The following is a 19,444-nucleotide window of genomic DNA, read 5'->3' on the forward strand; positions in this document are numbered from 1 at the left end:
CCTTGGGAAATAATGACTGTAAAGTACAGTCGATTGCGGTAGACTTGTCAATGACAGATAAAATTGTGGCTTTAAGAAATAAAACAACTTCTAATTATTCATGTTGGTGGCATATAAAGATAGTGAGAATAATTGAAAGAAAGAGAAACCAACTAGCTGTAAGTTTTAACCTTTATTTTTTTGCTAATAACAGCTTGAACCAGCGCTGCAAATCATAAATAAACTTAATGAATTAATTTCACATATTTTCTCTGCCCTTGTCTACCCTTGATTAAAATGTTAAAATATATTAATGTTTCTTAAAGGCAAGAGAATAAACCCCATGAACTAGTTCATAACTTGATAACCATCCACTGAATATAGTCACTAGATATATATTTTAATCTTCATGGTAATTTTCTCTATATACATAGCATGAGTGTCTTTAGACAGAAAAATATTGCAATAATATTTTCCACACACAGAGCATTTTTGCTCTGAAAAGCTCTAAGCAGAATGTGCTCCAGATGGTGTCGCTTTAATGTGTATTCTTTGTATACTTTAAAAATTATTATTTTGGAAAATGAAGCTTTCTTGATTACACTTAAGGCTTTCTGCCATGATATTTGATGCTGTCATTGGGACTTAGATTCTGTGCTTTTCTTGGTGCAGAAAAAAAAAAAAAAGAAAGAAAGAAATCATGTTTTTGAATACCCATTGTTAGTCAGTGAATGTCCTGGACCCTGCTGAGGTCAGAAGGCACTTTTCTGGACAGTAGGTTATATATCCACTGTGACTGAAGTATTCAATAGATTACAGCATCCTTTTCATAAAATTTAAAAACTATTTCTGCACTTGGCCCACATTCTCTGTGTATCTCTTTCTGACAAATAAGTTACTGTGTGCACCATCTCACATTCTGTAGCTTCATGCTCGTTTGTCAAAGACACCTATTATTAAGCTTTTACAGAAAGGCTGTTAGTTGTAATAAACACAGTATGAATAACTCAGCTGTGTTAATCAGAAACAGAACAGCCTAGCTTTCTTTTGTTGTTGTTTGTTTGGTTTTTGTTTTAATTTTTTTAAGATTGTTTAGTTGACCTATAGTAAAGCATAAAGCACTTGATGGCTCCCAAGCCTGACGACATTCAGTTTTTTTTTTTTTTTTTTTTCAAACATCTTTATTGAAGTATAATTGCCTTACAATAGTGTGTTAGCATCTGCTTTATAACAAAGTGAATCTGTTATACATATACAATATGTTCCCATTTCTCTTCCCTCTTGCATCTCCCTCCCTCCCACCCTCCCCATCCCACCCCTCTAGGTGGTCACAAAGCACCGAGCTGATCTCCCTGTGCTATGCGGCTGCTTCCCACTAGCTATCTATTTTACATTTGGTAGTGTATATATGTCCATGACACTCTCTTACCCTGTCACATCTCACCCCACCCCCTCCCCATATCCTCAAGTCCATTCTCTAGTAGGTCTGTGTCTTTATTCCCGTCTTGCCACTAGGTTCTTCATGGCCTTTTTTTTTTTTTTTTTTTTTTCCCTTAGATTCCGTATATATGTGTTAGCATACTGTATTTGTTTTTCTCTTTCTGACTTACTTCACTCTGTATGACAGACTCTAACTCCATCCACCTCATTACAAATACCTCCATTTCATTTCTTTTTATGGCTGAGTAATATTCCATTGTATATATGTGCCACATCTTCTTTATCCATTCATCTGTCGATGGACATTTAGGTTGCTTCCATGTCCTGGCTATTGTAAACAGAGCTGCAATGAACATTTTGGTACATGACTCTTTTTGACCTATGGTTTCCTCAGGGTATATGCCCAGTAGTGGGATTGCTGGGTCGTATGGTAGTTCTATTTGTAGTTTTTTAAGGAACCTCCATACTGTTCTCCATAGTGGCTGTATCAATTTACATTCCCACCAACAGTGCAAGAGTGTTCCCTTTCCTCCACACCCTCTCCAGCATTTATTGTTTCTAGATTTTTTGATGATGGCCATTCTGACCGGTGTGAGATGATATCTCATTGTAGTTTTGATTTGCATTTCTCTAATGATTAATGATGTTGAGCATTCTTTCATGTGTCTGTAGGCCATCTGTATATCTTCTTTGGAGAAATGTCTATTTAGATCTTCTGCCCATTTTTGGATTGGGTTGTTCGTTTTTTTGTTATTGAGCTGCATGAGCTGCTTGTAAATCTTGGAGATTAATCCTTTGTCAGTTGCTTCATTTGCAAATATTTTCTCCCATTCTGAGGGTTGTCTTTTGGTCTTGTTTATGGTTTCCTTTGCTGTGCAAAAGCTTTTCAGTTTCATTAGGTCCCATTTGTTTATTTGTGTACTTATTTCCATTTCTCTGGGAGCTGGGTCAAAAAGAATCTTGCTGTGATGTATGTCATAGAGTGTTCTGCCTATGTTTTCCTCTAAGAGTTTGATAGTGTCTGCCCTTACACTTAGGTCTTTAATCCATTTTGAGTTTATTTTTGTGCATGGTGTCAGGGAGTGTTCTAATTTCATACTTTTACATGTTCCTGTCCAATTTTCCCAGCACCACTTATTGAAGAGGCTGTCTTTTCTCCACTGTATATGCTTGCCTCCTTTATCAAAGATAAGTTGACCATATGTGTGTGGGTTTATCTCTGGGCTTTCTATCCTGTTCCATTGATCTATATTTCTGTTTTTGTGCCAATACCAAACTGTCTTGATTACTGAAGCTTTGTAATATAGTCTGAAGTCAGGGAGCCTGATTCCCCCAGCTCCATTTTTCGTTCTCAAGATTGCTTTGGCTATTCGGGGTCTTTTGTGTTTCCATACAAATTGTGAAATTTTTTGTTCTAGTTCTGTGAAAAATGCCAGTGGTAGTTTGATAGGGATTGCATTGAATCTGTAGATTGCTTTGGGTAGTAGAGACATTTTCACAATGTTGATTCTTCCAATCCAGGAACATGGTATATCTCTCCATCTATTTGTATCATCTTTAATTTCTTTCATCAGTGTCTTATAATTTTCTGCATACAGGTCTTTTGTCTCCTTAGGTAGGTTTATTCCTAGATATTTTATTCTTTTTGTTGCAATGGTAAATGGGAGTGTTTTCTTAATTTCACTTTCAGATTTTTCGTCATTAGTGTATAGAAATGCAAGAGATTTCTGTGCATTAATTTTGTATCCTGCTACTTTACCAAATTCATTGATTAGCTCTAGGAGTTTTCTGGTAGCATCTTTAGGATTCTCTATGTATAGTATCATGTCATCTGCAAATAGTGACAGCTTTACTTCTTCTTTTCCGATTTGGATTCCTTTTATTTCTTTGTCTTCTCTGATTGCTGTGGCTAGGACTTCCAGAACTATGTTGAATAATAGTGGTGAGAGTGGGCAACCTTGTCTTGTTCCTGATCTTAGTGGAAATGGTTTCAGTTTTTCACCATTGAGGACAATGTTGGCTGTGGGTTTGTCATATATGGCCTTTATTATGTTGAGGAAAGTTCCCTCTATGCCTACTTTCTGCAGGGCTTTTATCATAAATGGGTGTTGAATTTTGTCAAAAGCTTTCTCTGCATCTATTGAGATGATCATATGGTTTTTCTCCTTCAATTTGTTAATATGGTGTATCACATTGATTGATTTGTGTATATTGAAGAATCCTTGCATTCCTGGGATAAACCCCACTTGATCATGGTGTATGATCCTTTTAATGTGCTGTTGGATTCTGTTTGCTAGTATTTTGTTGAGGATTTTTGCATCTATGTTCATCAGTGATATTGGCCTGTAGTTTTCTTTCTTTGTGACATCTTTGTCTGGTTTTGGTATCAGGGTGATGGTGGCCTCGTAGAATGAGTTTGGGAGTGTTCCTCCCTCTGCAATATTTTGGAAGAGTTTGAGAAGGATAGGTGTTAGCTCTTCTCTAAAAGTTTGATAGAATTCGCCTGTGAAGCCATCTGGTCCTGGGCTTTTGTTTGTTGGAAGGTTTTTAATCACAGTTTCAATTTCAGTGCTTGTGATTGGTCTGTTCATATTTTCTATTTCTTCCTGGTTCAGTCTCGGCAGTTTGTGCATTTCTAAGAATCTGTCCATTTCTTCCAGGTTGTCCATTTTATTGGCATATAGTTGCTTGTAGTAATCTCTCATGATCTTTTGTATTTCTGCAGTGTCAGTGGTTACTTCTCCTTTTTCATTTCTAATTCTATTGATCTGAGTCTTCTCCCTTTTTCTCTTGATGAGTCTGGCTAATGGTTTATCAATTTTGTTTATCTTCTCAAAGAACCAGCTTTTAGTTTCATTGATTTTTGCTATTGTTTCCTTCATTTCTTTTTCATTTATTTCTGACCTGATCTTTATAATTTCTTTCCTTCTGCTGGCTTTGGGGTTTTTTTGTTCTTCTTTCTCTAATTGCTTTAGGTGCAAGGTTAGGTTGTTTATTCGAGATGTTTCCTGTTTCTTGAGGTAGGCTTGTATTGCTATAAACTTCCCTCTTAGCACTGCTTTTGCTGTGTCCCATAGGTTTTGGGTCGTCGTGTCTCCATTGTCATTTGTTTCTAGGTATTTTTTGATTTCCCCTTTGATTTCTTCAGTAATCACTTCGTTATTAAGTAATGTATTGTGTAGCCTCCATGTGTTTGTATTTTTTACAGATCTTTTCCTGTAATTGATATCTAGTCTCATAGCATTGTGGTCGGAAAAGATACTTGATACGATTTCAATTTTCTTAAATTTACCAAGGCTTGATTTGTGACCCAAGATATGATCTATCCTGGAGAATGTTCCATGAGCACTTGAGAAAAATGTGTATTCTGTTGTTTTTGGGTGGAATGTCCTATAAATATCAATTAAGTCCATATTGTTTAATGTATCATTTAAAGCTTGTGTTTCCTTATTTATTTTCATTTTGGATGATCTGTCCATTGGTGAAAGTGGGGTGTTAAAGTCCCCTACTATGATTGTGTTGCTGTCAATTTCCCCTTTCATGGCTGTTAGTATTTGCCTTATGTATTGAGGTGCTCCTATGTTGGGTGCATAAATATTTACAATTGTTATACCTTCCTCTTGGATCGATCCCTTGATCATTATATAGTGTCCTTCTTTGTCTCTTGTAATAGTCTTTATTTTAAAGTCTATTTTGTCTGATATGAGAATTGCTACTCCAGCTTTCTTTTGATTTCCATTTGCATGGAATATCTTTTTCCATCCCCTCACTTTCAGTCTGTATGTGTCCCTAGGTCTGAAGTGGGTCTCTTGTAGACAGCATATGTATGGGTCTTGTTTTTGTATCCATTCAGCCAGCCTGTGTCTTTTGGTGGGAGCATTTAATCCATTTACATTCAAGGTAATTATCGATATGTATGTTCCTATTCCCATTTTCTTAAATGTATTGGGTTTGTTATTGTAGGTGTTTTCCTTCTCTTGTGTTTCTTGCCTAGAGAATTTCCTTTAGCATTTGTTGTAAAGCTGGTTTGGTGGTGCTGAACTCTCTCAGCTTTTGCTTGTCTGTAAAGGTTTTAATTTCTCCATCGAATCTGAATGAGATCCTTGCTGGGTAGAGTAATCTTGGTTGTAGGTTTTTCTCCTTCATGACTTTAAGTATATCCTGCCACTCCCTTCTGGCTTGCAGAGTTTCTGCTGAGAGATCAGATGTTAACCTTATGGGGATTCCCTTGTGTGTTATTTGTTTTTTTTCCCTTGCTGCCTTTAATATGTTTTCCTTATATTTAATTTTTGACAGTTTGATTAATATGTGTCTTGGCGTGTTCCTCCTTGGGTTTATCCTGTATGGGACTCTCTGTGCTTCCAGGACTTGATTAACTATTTCCTTTCCCATATTAGGGAAGTTTTCAACTATAATCTCTTCAAAAATTTTCTCAGTCCCTTTCTTTTTCTCTTCTTCTTCTGGTACCCCTATAATTCGAATGTTGGCACGTTTAATGTTGTCCCAGAGGTCCCTGAGACTGTCCTCAGTTCTTTTCATTCTTTTTTCTTTATCCTGCTCTGTAGTAGTTATTTCCACCATTTTATCTTCCAGGTCACTTATCCTTTCTTCTGCCTCAGTTATTCTACTATTGATCCCATCTAGAGTATTTTTAATTTCATTTATTGTGTTTTTCATCATTGCTTGGTTCCTCTTTAGTTCTTCTACATCCTTGTTAAATGTTTCTTGCATTTTGTCTATTCTATTTCCAAGATTTTGGATCATCCTTACTATCATTATTCTGAATTCTTTTTCAGGTAGACTACCTATTTCCTCTTCATTTGTTAAGTCCAGTGTGTTTTGAGCCTGCTCCTTCATCTGCTGTGTGTTTTTCTGTCGTCTCATTTTGCCTGTCTTACTGTGTTTGGGGTCTCCTTTTCACAGGCTGCAGGTTCGTAGTTCCCGTTGTTTTTGGTATCTGTCCCCAGCGGCTAAGGTTGGTTCAGTGGGTTGTGTAGGCTTCCTGGTGGAGGGAACTAGTGCCTGAGTTCTGGTGGATGAGGCTAGATCTTGTCTTTCTGGTGGGCACGTCCACGTCTGGTGGTGTATTTTGTGGTGTCTGTGGCCTTATTATGATTTTAGGCAGCCTCTCTGCCAATGGATGGGGTTGTGTTCCTGTCTAGCTAGTTGTTTGGCATAGGATGTCCAGCACTGTAGCTTGCTGGTCGTTGAGTGAAGCTGGGTCTTGATGTTGAGATGGAGATCTCTGGGAGATTTTTGCCGTTTGGTATTACGTGGAGCTGGGAGGTCTCTTGTGGACCAGTGTTCTGAAGTTGGCTCTCCCACCTCAGAGGCACGGCCCTGATGCCTGGCTGGAGCACCAAGAGCCTTTCGTCCACACGGCTCAGAGTAAAAGGGAGAAAAAATAGAAAGAAAGAAAGAGGCTATAATATAGTGAAGTAAAATAAAGCTATTGTAAAGCAAAGCTATACAGACAAAATCTCACCCAGAAGCATATACATATACACTCACAAAAAAAAAGGAAAAGGGGAAAAATTAATATCTCCTGCTCCCAGAGTCCACCTCCTGAATTTGGGATGATTCGTTGTCTATTCAGGTATTCAACAGTTGCAGGCACTTCAAGTTGTTTGTGGAGCTTTAATCCGCTGCTCCTGAGGCTGCTGGGAGAGATTTCCCCTTCTCTTCCCTGTTCGCACAGCTCCTGGGGTTCAGCTTTGGATTTGGACCCGCCTCTGCGTGTAGGTCGCCTGAGGGCGTCTGTTCCCCGCCCAGACAGGACGGGGTTAAAGGAGCAGCTGCTTCGGGGGCTCTGGCTCACCCAGGCCGCGGGGAGGGAGGGGTACAGAGGAGGCGGGGCGAGCCTGCGGCGGCCGAGGCCGGCGTGACGTTGCACCAGCTCGAGGCGCGCAGTGCGTTCTCCCGGGGATGTTTTCCCCGGATCCCGGGACCCTGGCAGTGGCGGGCTGCACAGGCTCCCGGGAGGGGAGGTGTGGCGAGTGACCTGTGCTCACACACAGGCTTTTTGGAGGCGGCAGCAGCAGCCCCAGCGTCTCACGCCCGTCTCTGGGGTCCGCGCTGATCGCCGTGGCTTGCGCCCTTCTCTGGAGTTCGTTTAGGCGGCGCTCTGAATCCCCTCTCCTTGCGCGCAGCGAAACAAAGAGGCAAGAAAAAGTCTCTTGCCTCTTCGGCAGCTGCAGACCTTTTCCCGGTCTCCCTCCCGGCTAGCTGTGGTGCGCCAACCCCTTCAGGCTGTGTTCACGCCGCCAGCCCCAGTCCTCTCCCTGCGATCCGACCGCAGCCCGAGCCTCAGCTCCCAGCCCTGCCCGCCCCGGCGGGGGAGCAGACAAGCCTCTCGGGCTGGTGAGCGCCGCTCGGCGCCGAGCCTCTGTGCGAGAGTCTCTCCGATTTTCCCTCTGCGCCCCTGTTGCTGTGGGATCCGCGCTGATAGCCGCGGCTCGCGCCCTTCTCTGGAGTTCGTTTAGGCGGCGCTCTGAATCCCCTCTCCTTGCCCGCCGCGAATCAAAGAGGCAAGAAAAAGTCTCTTGCCTCTTCGGCAGCTGCAGACTTTTTCCCGGACTCCCTCCGGGCTAGCTGTGGTGCGCTAACCCCTTCAGGCTGTGTTCACGCTGCCAGCCCCAGTCCTCTCCCTGCGATCCGACTGAAGCCGAGCCTCAGCTCCCAGCCCCGCCCGCCCCGGCGGCTAAGCAGACAAGCCTCTCGGGCTGGTGAGTGCTGCTCGGCGCCGAGCCTCTGTGCGGGAACCTCTCCGCTTTGCCCTCCGCACCTCTGTGGCTGCGCTCTCCTCCGTGGCTCTGAAGCTTCCCCCCTCCGCCCCCCGCAGTCTCCGCCCGCGAATGGGCTCCTAGTGCGTGGAAACCTTTCCTCCTTCACAGCTCCCTCCCACTGGTGCAGGTGCCGTCCCTATTCTTTTGTCTCTGTTATTTCTTTTTTCTTTTGCCCTACCCAAGTACGGGGGGAGTTTCTTGCCTTTTTGGAGGTCGGACGTTTTCTGCCAGCGTTCAGTGGGTGTTCTGTAGGAGCAGTTCCACGTGTAGGTGTATTTCTACTGTATCTGTGGGAAGGAATGTGATCTCCGCGTCTTACTCTTCCGCCATCTTCTCTCTGACCCCCGACATTCAGTTTTAACTGCAAATTCCAGACCTAAAGAAGCCGACACTGGGGAATAAACATTTTATCGATATGTTTCACAATTATGGGACAGACTACTTTTCTCAATTTGGGTGATTAATACCCTAAGTTGAAGATTCTTATTTCATATCAACTTATTGCATGTGATTTTTTTTTTCCCTCCTTGAATTGTGTTTTATAGCAGCTGATATGCTAGCAATACCCTCCAGGGTGAATTATCTTAAAGTGGATTCTAAATTGTGCATTTAATTGCAAATTAAACAGTAGCTGATTGCCCACAATATCAGCTTGACTGCTTTTGTAACTTTCTGATGATTTAATTTGCAGAGATGGTTTAATCTGAATGTTGCCAAAGCAAACCAGACACTCTTCTCTCACCACCCCCACAGGTTTTGCAGAAAGAAAGGGACTATTCAAACTTACATTATAAGGTGATTTTTTGTTTGTTTGTTAAAGAGAACCACGATAAAGGGAATGTGTGCCTATTTAATAAAAGGTGGATTTTAAAGTATATATTATTTTCTTCAAAAATGTATTTCATTCAGTTCAAGACACCTCCCATATAGTAGAATGTAAGCTTATGAACAAATAAATGCAATATGGTGTGAAAAAATACAAAAGAATGAGAAGATCCCTTCTAGATAAATGGGATCAAGATAATCATTTCTATTTTTTAAGAAAATTTATATTTAAGTGGCTCTGGAATCCTAGGTAGGATTAGAGTAGGAAAAAAATGAGGGGTTGAGACACTAAGATCTTCAAAGAGGTGGAAACGATAGTTTCAGAGAAATAGGATGGGCTAGGGTACATCTTTAGTCCAGCTCAGCCTTAACCTTCAGTTCTTAAGGAGGAAGGATGAAAGAGTGGGCCTGGAGAGATAGATCGATACCATATTAGTATTATCAATTAAATGTAATTAATAACTTGCCTTGTTCTGGAAAGGACTGCAGGCTCTTTACAAGGGTAAAGACAGCTTTTTTTTTTTTAAGCAGACTTGAAACAGGGCTGTTTCTCACATTCCTATAGGTGATTGCCTAATACTATACATAGATGAAGTTGAAAACTTGGAGACTTTGTCTTTCTCAGGGAATCGTGTGCCTTGACACTTTTTACTAAACTGTTCGCTTCACAGGAAACAAGCTATTTAAGCTAATATTTCTTTCTTCATTATTCTTGTGATACAGTCTCTGCATCTGCAGATTTTCTTAATAATTGTTTGCCTCTTTCTGGCTAAAATTCCATCACTGTGCAGCAGTTTCTTATCTGAAGGTATGGGGAAAAAAATACTGTTTCTCTATAAACTAAGATGAGGGTGATTTATGGATGCAATGACTAAATAAAATGTTCTGGACTCCCATTTCTGTCCGTGAAGAAATAACTGGTATGGAACATGCCCTCTCACTTTAAACAACTAGAAAACTGGACAAAACATATGAGATGAACTATTTTCAGACTTTAGGACAATAGGTATCCCAGGATTGTGATCATGGAGAGAAGGGAAACAAGTGACATAAGGGTTAAGATCAACTTGGCTTCTTATCAGTCCCTGGCACACGGAATGCGGGAACCCAAGCAGAATGTGGTGGTTTTGCTATATTGATTTTCCCTATAGAGATAGGGGAATCTGTGGTAGCTAAACACTGCAGGATACAGTACAGAGCAGACGGGGAGATGTGCAGAGCAAGAGCTTTGGAAATAAAAACAAAAATAAACAAATGGGACCTAATGAAACTTAAAAGCTTTTACGCAGCAAAGGAAACCATAAACAAGACCAAAAGACAACCCTCAGAATCGGAGAAAATATTTGCAAATGAAGCAACTGACAAAGGATTAATCTCCAAAATTTACAAGCAGCTCATGCAGCTCAATAACAAAAAAACAAACAACCCAATCCAAAAATGGGCAGAAGACCTAAATACACATTTCTCCAAAGAAGATATACAGATTGCCAACAAACACATGACAGAATGCTCAACATCATTAATCATTAGAGAAATGCAAATCAAAACTACAATGAGGTATCACCTCACACCGGTCAGAATGGCCATCATCAAAAAATCTAGAAACAGTAAATGCTGGAGAGGGTGTGGAGAAAAGGGAACCCTCTTGCACTGTTGGTGGGAATGTAAATTGATACAGCCACTATGGAGAACAGTATGGAGCTTCCTTAAAAAACTACAAATAGAACTACCATACGACCCAGCAATCCCACTACTGGGCATATACCTGAGAAAACCATAATTCAAAAAGAGTCATGTACCAAAATGTTCATTGCAGCTCTATTTACAATAGCCAGGACATGGAAGCAACCTAAGTGTCCATCATCGGATGAATGGATAAGGAAGATGTGGCACGTATATACAATGGAATATTACTCAGCCATAAAAAGAAATGAAATTGAGTTATTTGTAGTGAGGTGGATGGACCTAGAGTCTGTCATACAGAGTGAAGTAAGTCAGAAAGAGAAAAACAAATACAGTATGCTAACACATATATATGAAATCTAAGGAAAAAAAAAAAAAAAGGTCATGAAGAAACTAGTGGCAAGACGGGAATAAAGACACAGACCTACTAGAGAATGGACTTGAGGATATGGGGAAGGGGAGAGGTGAGATGTGACACGGTGAGAGAGTGGCATGGACATATATACACTACCAAATGTAAAATAGATAGCTAGTGGGAAGCAACCGCGTAGCACAGGGAGATCAGCTCGATGCTTTGTGACCACCTAGAGGGGTGGGATAGGGAGGGTGGGAGGGAGGGAGATGCAAGAGGGAAGAGAGATGGGAACATATGTCTATGTATAACTGATTCACTTTGTTATAAAGCAGAAACTAACACACCATTGTAAAGCAATTATCCTCCAATAAACATGTTTAAAAAAAAAAATCTTCAAAGGAGTTCCTTTCCATCTTCAGCTCAATACGAACCTGCGTATTTGCAGGTCGAAACTCCAGGTAGAAATATTCCCAGGGTGTGCTATGAGTTGAACAATTCCCAGAGTTTAGACACTGCTGGAGTGGGTTCAAATTTTATCTAGCCAAGTTAGACAGACTTCATTAACACACAGAGCATTTGTAAAGACTCCAGAAAGGTAATTCCAGAGTATTAAGGCTAAACCAGCCCTCAGGTAAAGGCTGCTCCATTTTTACCTTACTAAGCTTAAAAACAGACCTCTCCACAAGTCGCTTAGTTACCTGGGGTCAAATAGGCAAAAGATCCCAAAACAAACATCAACACCCTTTAAAGGAAGACACAATCCTGGCACTGAATGAAGTCTAGCATACAGTAAAAGTTACTAGCAAAGTGAAAAAGCTGTGAATCAGTTGATAAGAACAGACCCAGAAATGAGAAAGATAATGGAATTAGCAAAGAATGTAGACAGTAATTTTAAAATATTATAAATATTGTAAAAGATAACACTCTTTGACATAAATCACAGCAAGATCTTTTATGATCCACCTCCTAGAGTAATGAAAATAAAAACAAAAATAAGCGAATTGGACCTAATTAAACTTAAAATCTTTTGCATAGCAAAGGAAACCATAAACAAGCCGAAAAGACAACTCACAGAATGGGAGAAAATATTTGCAAACGAACCAATGGACAAAGGATTAATCTCCAAAATGTACAAACAGCTCATGCAACTCAATATCAAAAAAACAAACAACCCGATCAAAAAATGGGTGGAAGACCTAACTAGACATTTCAGCAAAGAAGATATACAGGTGGCCAAGAGGCACATGAAAAGATGCTCAACAGCACCAATTATTAGAGAAATGCAAGTCAAAACTACAATGAGGTATCACCTCACACCGGTCAGAATGGCCATCATCAGAAAATCTACAAGCAATAAATGCTGGAGAGAGTGCAGAGAAAAGGGAACCCTCTTGCACTGTTGGTGGGAATGTAAATTGATACAGCCACTGTGGAGAACAGTATGGAGGATCCTTAAAAAACTAAAAACAGAACTACCATATGACCCAGCAATCCCACTACTGGGCATGTACTCTGAGAAAACCATAATTCAAAAAGACACATGTACCCCAATGTTCATTGCAGCACTGTTTACAATAATCAGGACATGGAAACAACCTAAATGTCCATCGACAGATGAATGAATAAAGAAGATGTGGTACATATATATAATGGAATATTACTCAGCCATAAAAAGAAATTGGGTCATTTGTAGAGATGTGGATGGACCTAGAGTCTGTCATACAGAGTGAAGTAAATCAGAAAGGGAAAAACAAATATCGTATATTAACGCATATATGTGGAATCTAGAAAAATGGTACAGATGAAACTATTTGCAGGGCAGGTATAGACACAGAAATAGAGAACGGACGTGTGGACACAGTGGGGGAAAGGGAGGGTGGGATGAATTGAGAGATTAGGTTTGACATAAATACACTACCATGTGTAAAATAGATAGCTAGTGGGAACCTGCTGTATAGCACAGGGAGCTCAGCTCGGTGCTCTGTGAAGACCTAGATGGGTGGGATGGGGGGTGAGGTCTAAGAGGGAGGGGATATGTGTATACATATAGCTGATTCAGTTCAGTGTACTGCAGAAACTAACACAACATTGTAAAGCAATTATACTCCAATAAAAAAAGTAAAAAGACAATTATTTACACAGAGAAAAAAAGATGTAAAGGAAAACATAAACATAGAAAAATGGATCTAAAGAAGGAACCAGATGGAACTTCTAAAGCTGAAGAATACACTATCTGAAAAGAAAATCTCACTAGATCAGCTAAATGCAAGAATAGACTCTACATTAAAAAAAAAAAACTTGAACTTGAAGGCATGACAATAGAAATTATCAAAACTTAAGCACAGAGGGAAAAGACTGAATAAAATTAGCAGAGCCTTAGTGACCTGTGAGACAATATCATTCTTATGTAAGTATAATTAGAATTCCAAAATAAGAGAAGGATGGAGTAAAAAAATATATATATATTTGAAGAAATGTGGCCAGACTTTTTTCAAATTTGATAAAAACTGTAAACCCACAGATGTACTAAGATCAACATACCTCATGCATGATAAAGACAAACCACATTAAGACATATCGTAATCAAATTCCTGAAAACCAGTGTGAAGACAAAAAAAAATTTTTAAGTACCAGAGGAAAAAAGACACATTAAAAATAGGGGACAAAGATGAGAATGTCTTGTCAGAAGCAGTGCAAGCCAGGAGATAGTATAATGAAATCTTTTAATGTGCTGGGGGCAGGGGGGAAACAAAATAACCAAACCAGCAGCTATTAGCCTAAAATACTCTATCCAGCAAAAAGATCTTCCAGAAATGAAAGCAAAATAAGTATGTTTTGGTTAAACATGCTGACTTATACTACAAGATTCAGTTTTTTTTATTTCTGTATAAATGCCTAGGATATTATCTTCTTCAGTCATGTTTTTGGAATGTGTTGTCTTTGTTTTTTAGTTGTGTTTAAAATGTTCTTTATAAAGGTGAATTTATTTTTCATACAGCCATATCTATAGATCCTGTCATTTGTTCTGGTTCTTGTCAGTAGACCAAGCTCAAATATGATAGTCTATACTTTGTGGTTATTATATTACAGTTTTGAGAAAGTTGTTTTTATTAGTCTTGGGACTTGGTTTCTAGGTCTTATTGAACTGTCTTAACTCATTATAGGATATAGGGATTTTTTTTTATATGGCTTTGAAGTACCGTTTAAAATTTAGGCTTGGGGAATGAACAGTTAGGAAAATTTATTTTTCTATAATTAGAGTTCTTTAAAAGAACTTCCAGATTTTCAAGATATAAATTCCTATTTCTTTGGAATCATTATCCAGAAATGTAAAATTGTTGTTCGATAACACTTGAAATCACAAAGTTGACCAGCATTTGTGTTAAAAATATCTTTTGATGCTTTATTCAATGTGCACAGAGTTTAGATAACATCAGAGAGGAAAGTTGTTGAACTGATGCTATTAAATGTCAGACATCTACTGCACAAGATGATGTATTTTAGGATTCAGCCTTTGACAAGTGGACTCAGGAGTTAACTTATTACTCATTCTACCCTTCACTAGTTCACAAGCAGACAGCTAAACTTGTCATCAAAGGATTTCTTCTAGTTAGAAAGAAAATTTGAAGTTGGAAACATTTACAGTTAATGGCAGAATTATACTGCTATCATAGAGGGCCATTCCCTTTTGGATTTCTTTTACTGCTTGCTCAAATACTCATTGTCGTTTGTTTATAAGCACACCTTTTCAAAGATTTTTGTCTCATATTCAGAGCTTAATTATCAGATTAAAAAACCAAGACTCAAAAAAAGTTAAAATTTTTTCTTTACCTAAACTCCTTAATTTAGCAAGAGGTAATTTTGATTAAGTCTACATAATGTAGGGGCTTGATATTCCTCAAGGAAATTACCCGAGTTATATAGTTTCATTTAGACAAATATGCCCAGCAGTAGAATGTTTTTGAGCTAAAGATGATGTAAGGCTAAAGTATGTCAGGAGTATTAGAGCAAGTATCAGAATTCTTCAAAAAGAAAATTACAAGACCTGGAGGTCAAGGCTGTTGTGGTGGTGTGGAAAATAAAAACAATAGATAGAGATGCTGGGAGAAAAGATATGAAGATTACGGGCACCAGTGTCACTGAAGAAGTTACAGCAAGTTCAGAAGATGTTAGAAGTGAGTGGAGTGGGGTGCCAGTAGCTTTGTCTTGTTAGAGGAGCATTTCAAGAAAAGAAACCGAAGGACAGAAAGGAGTACTTTTGTTTTCTTTTTATTTTTTTAGAAAGTACTCGAACTGTGTTTTTTTTTTTTAATTTATTTTAATTTATTTATTATTTTTGGCCGTGTTGGGTCTTCGTTTCTGTGTGAGGGCTTTCTCTAGCTGCGGCGAGCAGGGGCCACTCTGCATCGCGGTGCGCAGGCCTCTCGCTATCGCGGCCTCTCTTGTTGCGGAGCACAGGCTCCAGACGCGCAGGCTCAGTAATTGTGGCTCACGGGCCCAGCTGCTCCGCGGCATGTGGGATCTTCCCAGACCAGGGCTCGAACCCGTGTCCCCTGCATTAGCAGGCAGATTCTCAACCACTGCGCCACCAGGGAAGCCCTGTTTTCTTTTTAAATTAGGGTCAGTGAATTATCAGGAATGTGAAACATTACCCGCCCCCCCCCCCCAAAAGAAACCAAAACAATCCAGGGTTCAAGCAGCTCATTCCTTTCTCTTTGGGTTGAATCCAAAGTAGCTGTCTCATAGTCTGAAATGAAAGTTAAATAGTTTTATACTTAAATACATCAACGATTACTTTGTGTTTCAAGTCAAATTTTATATCTAGTGATAGAACATTAAAACTTATTTACCCACTAAATACCTCGTGCTATGCTAAAGGCTATTGATGCTGAAATGCTTTCTTTGTTTGCTTGTACAAAGTTTGGGGTGTAGCGGCTAAAACATTCACACAGGTAGAGCAGGCGATATGATGGCGGGTAGAGTGGATGTTCAGGATTAAGAAGGGACGCCTTGTACACAATAAGCATTGGATGGAGAGAGATGGGGATGGAGTGTCAGCGAGGGTTACCTGGAATACACCGATGGGGGAGGAGCTGGAGTAACAGCCAAAGAGCCGGAAGTATTTATTATGAAGACAAGAACATGTTAATTCTTCCTTCCTTCCTTCCTCCCTCCCTCCCTCCCTCCCTTCCTTCCTTCCTTCCCGCCCTCCCTCCCCTCCCTTCCCTCCCCTCTCTTCCCTCCCTTTCTTCCCTTCCTCTCTCCCTCCCTTCCTTCCTTCCTTCCTTCCTCGAATGGCAAAATTGGAGGGGAAAATACGGGCCAGATCTTGAGGGCCTTTTAATCTTGAAAACTCCAGAGCTGCTGTGGAAGGACAGTGCTTAGGAGGTGATGTCATTAGCTTCGTATTTTAGAAAGATCATTGTGGCAGTCTTGGGGAACAGGGACTAGAGAGGTGGAGAATTGGGAAATGAATTTTGTTTGGAGGGGTTTTAGTGACATCAAGGAGCAGTACAAAGACCTGAAAGAAACCAATGTTCAAATAAAGAGGAGGCAGAACATATATGTCAGGGAACTGGAATGAACAGAATTTTGTGACTGAATTCATGTGGCAGTGATTGGGTGGGAGTGGGGTGGACCAATATACAGTTAATGAATCCTAAATTTCTGCTGAGATAAGTGGAGGAAGTAGTACTGGTTTGGTATGAGGAGGGATAAAGATTTGAGATGCTTGTGGCACCTTAAGGTGAAGATGTCCAAAAATCAACATTAATTAGTATTATGTTTTATTATTTACTAATATTACATTTACTGAGTGTTGAGGTGGATAATATTATTATCCTCATTTTGCCAGTGATGAAACTGAGAACCAAAGAAGGTTGATAACTTGTCCAAAGTCATAAAGGAAGTGAGTGCAGAGCTAAAACTTGAGTTTGGGAATTGATTGGATTTCCCACTCTCTTAGCTGCTTTATGCTCTTGCTTTTCAATCACATAGAGATCTGATTTGTGAGACAGTTACCGCCTGGAGATAGGGATTTGGGAGTTACCAGCTTATATATGGGGGATGAAACCACTGGCCTGAATGACATGTCCCTGGAGAGTCCTTGGAGTTCATGTGAGTGCACTGAGGTTACAACTTCATTTTCAGAAACAGGAAGTGAGCTTGGGAAAGAAATTGAGGCACCAGAAAGATAGGAGAACAAGCCAGGAAGGATTGTGCTACAAAAGCCGAATTGGGTGGTATTTTTTTTTCCTCTTTTTTTTTTTTAAAGGAATAAAGTCATCAAACAGTTCTAAAATCTTGAAAAATATAGCCCCAAATATCCATGAGAAGTCTTAGGTGATGCTTGCTAGAAGGGTTTCTCTTCAGTTATTCAGAAACAGAAAGAAAGGGGAAATGAAAGGAGGCAAGGAGGCGAGACTACAAGTTCAGGGAACTTCCTGGACTCTATGTAGAGAGAGACGTGACTGTATATGCAAAGAGGGATTGAGTGAGTGGAAGCTGGTGGTAGACAGAGGGGTTTTCTTTCTCTTTTTTAAAATATATTTATTTATTATTATTTATTTATTTATCTTTGGCTGTGTCAGGTCTTAGTTGCGGCATGCGGGATCTTTCATTGTGGCGCATGGGCTCTCTAGTTGTGGTGTGGGGGCTCAGTAGTTGCGGCGCGCAGGCTTAGTTGCCCTGTGGCATGTGGGGTCCTAGTTCCCTGACCAGGGATCAAACCAGCTTTCCCCACATTGCAAGATGGATTTTTAACCACTGGACCACCAGGGACATCCCCAGAGGGGTTTTCTTCTGATGGATGAGACAAGATCCCATTTATATGGATCTAAGGATAATCTGTGTAGAAGTAAGAATTTTTTAAAAGGCAAAATTATAATTTGAAATATTTTTGAAACCTTACAGAACATTATACATCCATGGGCATACCAAGTTGGATTTCACAGTCTGGCATACTGCAATTGAAAAAGCAGCAGGTACAGATGGGAATGCATTACAAGATCAGCAGCTCAGCAAAAATGACGTTCCCATTATCGTGAACAGCTGTATAGCATTTGTTACACAGTATGGTAAGTATCACAAAGTTTTTATTCAACCCACAGAACTCATAGTAACATATTTACAGTTTTTAAGTGGTACCTCCATTGGACTGAATTAGAGCCCTTTGTAAGTACATCAGTGAAAAATAAAATTGTCGTCACTCTTCAGCCTAAATGCCATTCTTTCTCACAATAAAGCTTATTTAAATTATATCATGTGCCTTTACCATTTCCTTCTTCCTTTACATGCATAAAAATTTTAAATGACATAATAGAAGAATCTATATTATAAAATGTATATTAAAAATTGATTACCATTGTACTTTTCAGAGGTTATAACTTTATAGTAAAGTCTAGGGGAATGCAGAGGTGCCTCAGTGTGTTTTTAGAAGTGGTATACTATGGGACAATGTGTAAAAGAATTTACTTTTTGTTGGCCTGTATACAAAGTGTATGTGTATTTATTCCATTCAATGTGCTATTGGTCATATGTTTATATTAAGAATCATGGTCATTAACTGTGATAGTTTGACTTAATTGTAACAAATATTTTTATTAATAGTTTGCAGGTTAAAACCAATTTGATTTATACCCACATGTGCAGCTTCATTTTAATTTAATATGCTATGGTAGTATTTTAGATATGCCTAAAATTAAATAAAGTATGCCTTTATTATTCATGTTTATTTTCAAATTACTATTCATTCTTAAAATTCCTTCTGTTACATATTTCCTTAATACTCTAAAAGGTAGAGTAAATTGTTTATATTTTTAATATAAAAATATGTTTTTTCTTTTAACCTGTTGATAAATGCCATTGATTTAGATTGTACGTGCAGAAAAGAGTAAAATGATTATCTGGTATTTTGGAAGCTATTGATATATTAACCTTTCATTGTTCTCCTAACATTAAAAGTATCTTTGGGTGTTTTTAATTTGAAAAGAAAATGTTATCATTGAAAGAGCTGTAGTAAAACATTGTGTTATGAGTTTTTTTTTTACTTATTTATCAAGTGTCTGTTGTGTGCTAGCTGCTGAGTTTGATACTGGAAATTGAACAGTGGGAGTAAAGAGTGAAACACAGAGCCATAAATCATGCCTTCCAGTCTGAGAACTAAAAGAGCTGATGTGAAACAAAATGTCAAAAATAACAAAGGCTATGAAGAAAATAATTTTGGGAAATTAAGTTTAGAATATGTGTATATTAATATATTTTCTCCTAGGGAGAGTGCCATTTTAAGTATTTTAGTTATTTCATATGTAATCCAAGTACAATTATCATTAGTATTCAGATTTATTGTATTTGAATTATATATCTATTGTAAATATGT

The 19,444-nt window shown here is 39.1% G+C and overlaps 1 protein-coding gene across 10 annotated transcripts in view; it reads left to right on the top strand.

The window, feature by feature from the left end:
* Positions 1 to 19,444, top strand: part of ARAP2 (ArfGAP with RhoGAP domain, ankyrin repeat and PH domain 2) — a 211,959-nt gene that overhangs the window by 110,620 nt on the left and 81,895 nt on the right. For all 10 annotated transcript variants that reach the window (XM_057547413.1, XM_028165607.2, XM_028165610.2 and 7 more), the window contains one exon: positions 17,980 to 18,143. In XM_057547413.1, the coding sequence (XP_057403396.1) occupies positions 17,980 to 18,143 (164 nt within the window). The remainder of the gene's footprint in view (positions 1 to 17,979; positions 18,144 to 19,444) is intronic.

This window comes from Balaenoptera acutorostrata, chromosome 5 (assembly GCF_949987535.1).
Source record: "Balaenoptera acutorostrata chromosome 5, mBalAcu1.1, whole genome shotgun sequence".
Lineage (NCBI taxonomy): Eukaryota > Metazoa > Chordata > Mammalia > Artiodactyla > Balaenopteridae > Balaenoptera > Balaenoptera acutorostrata.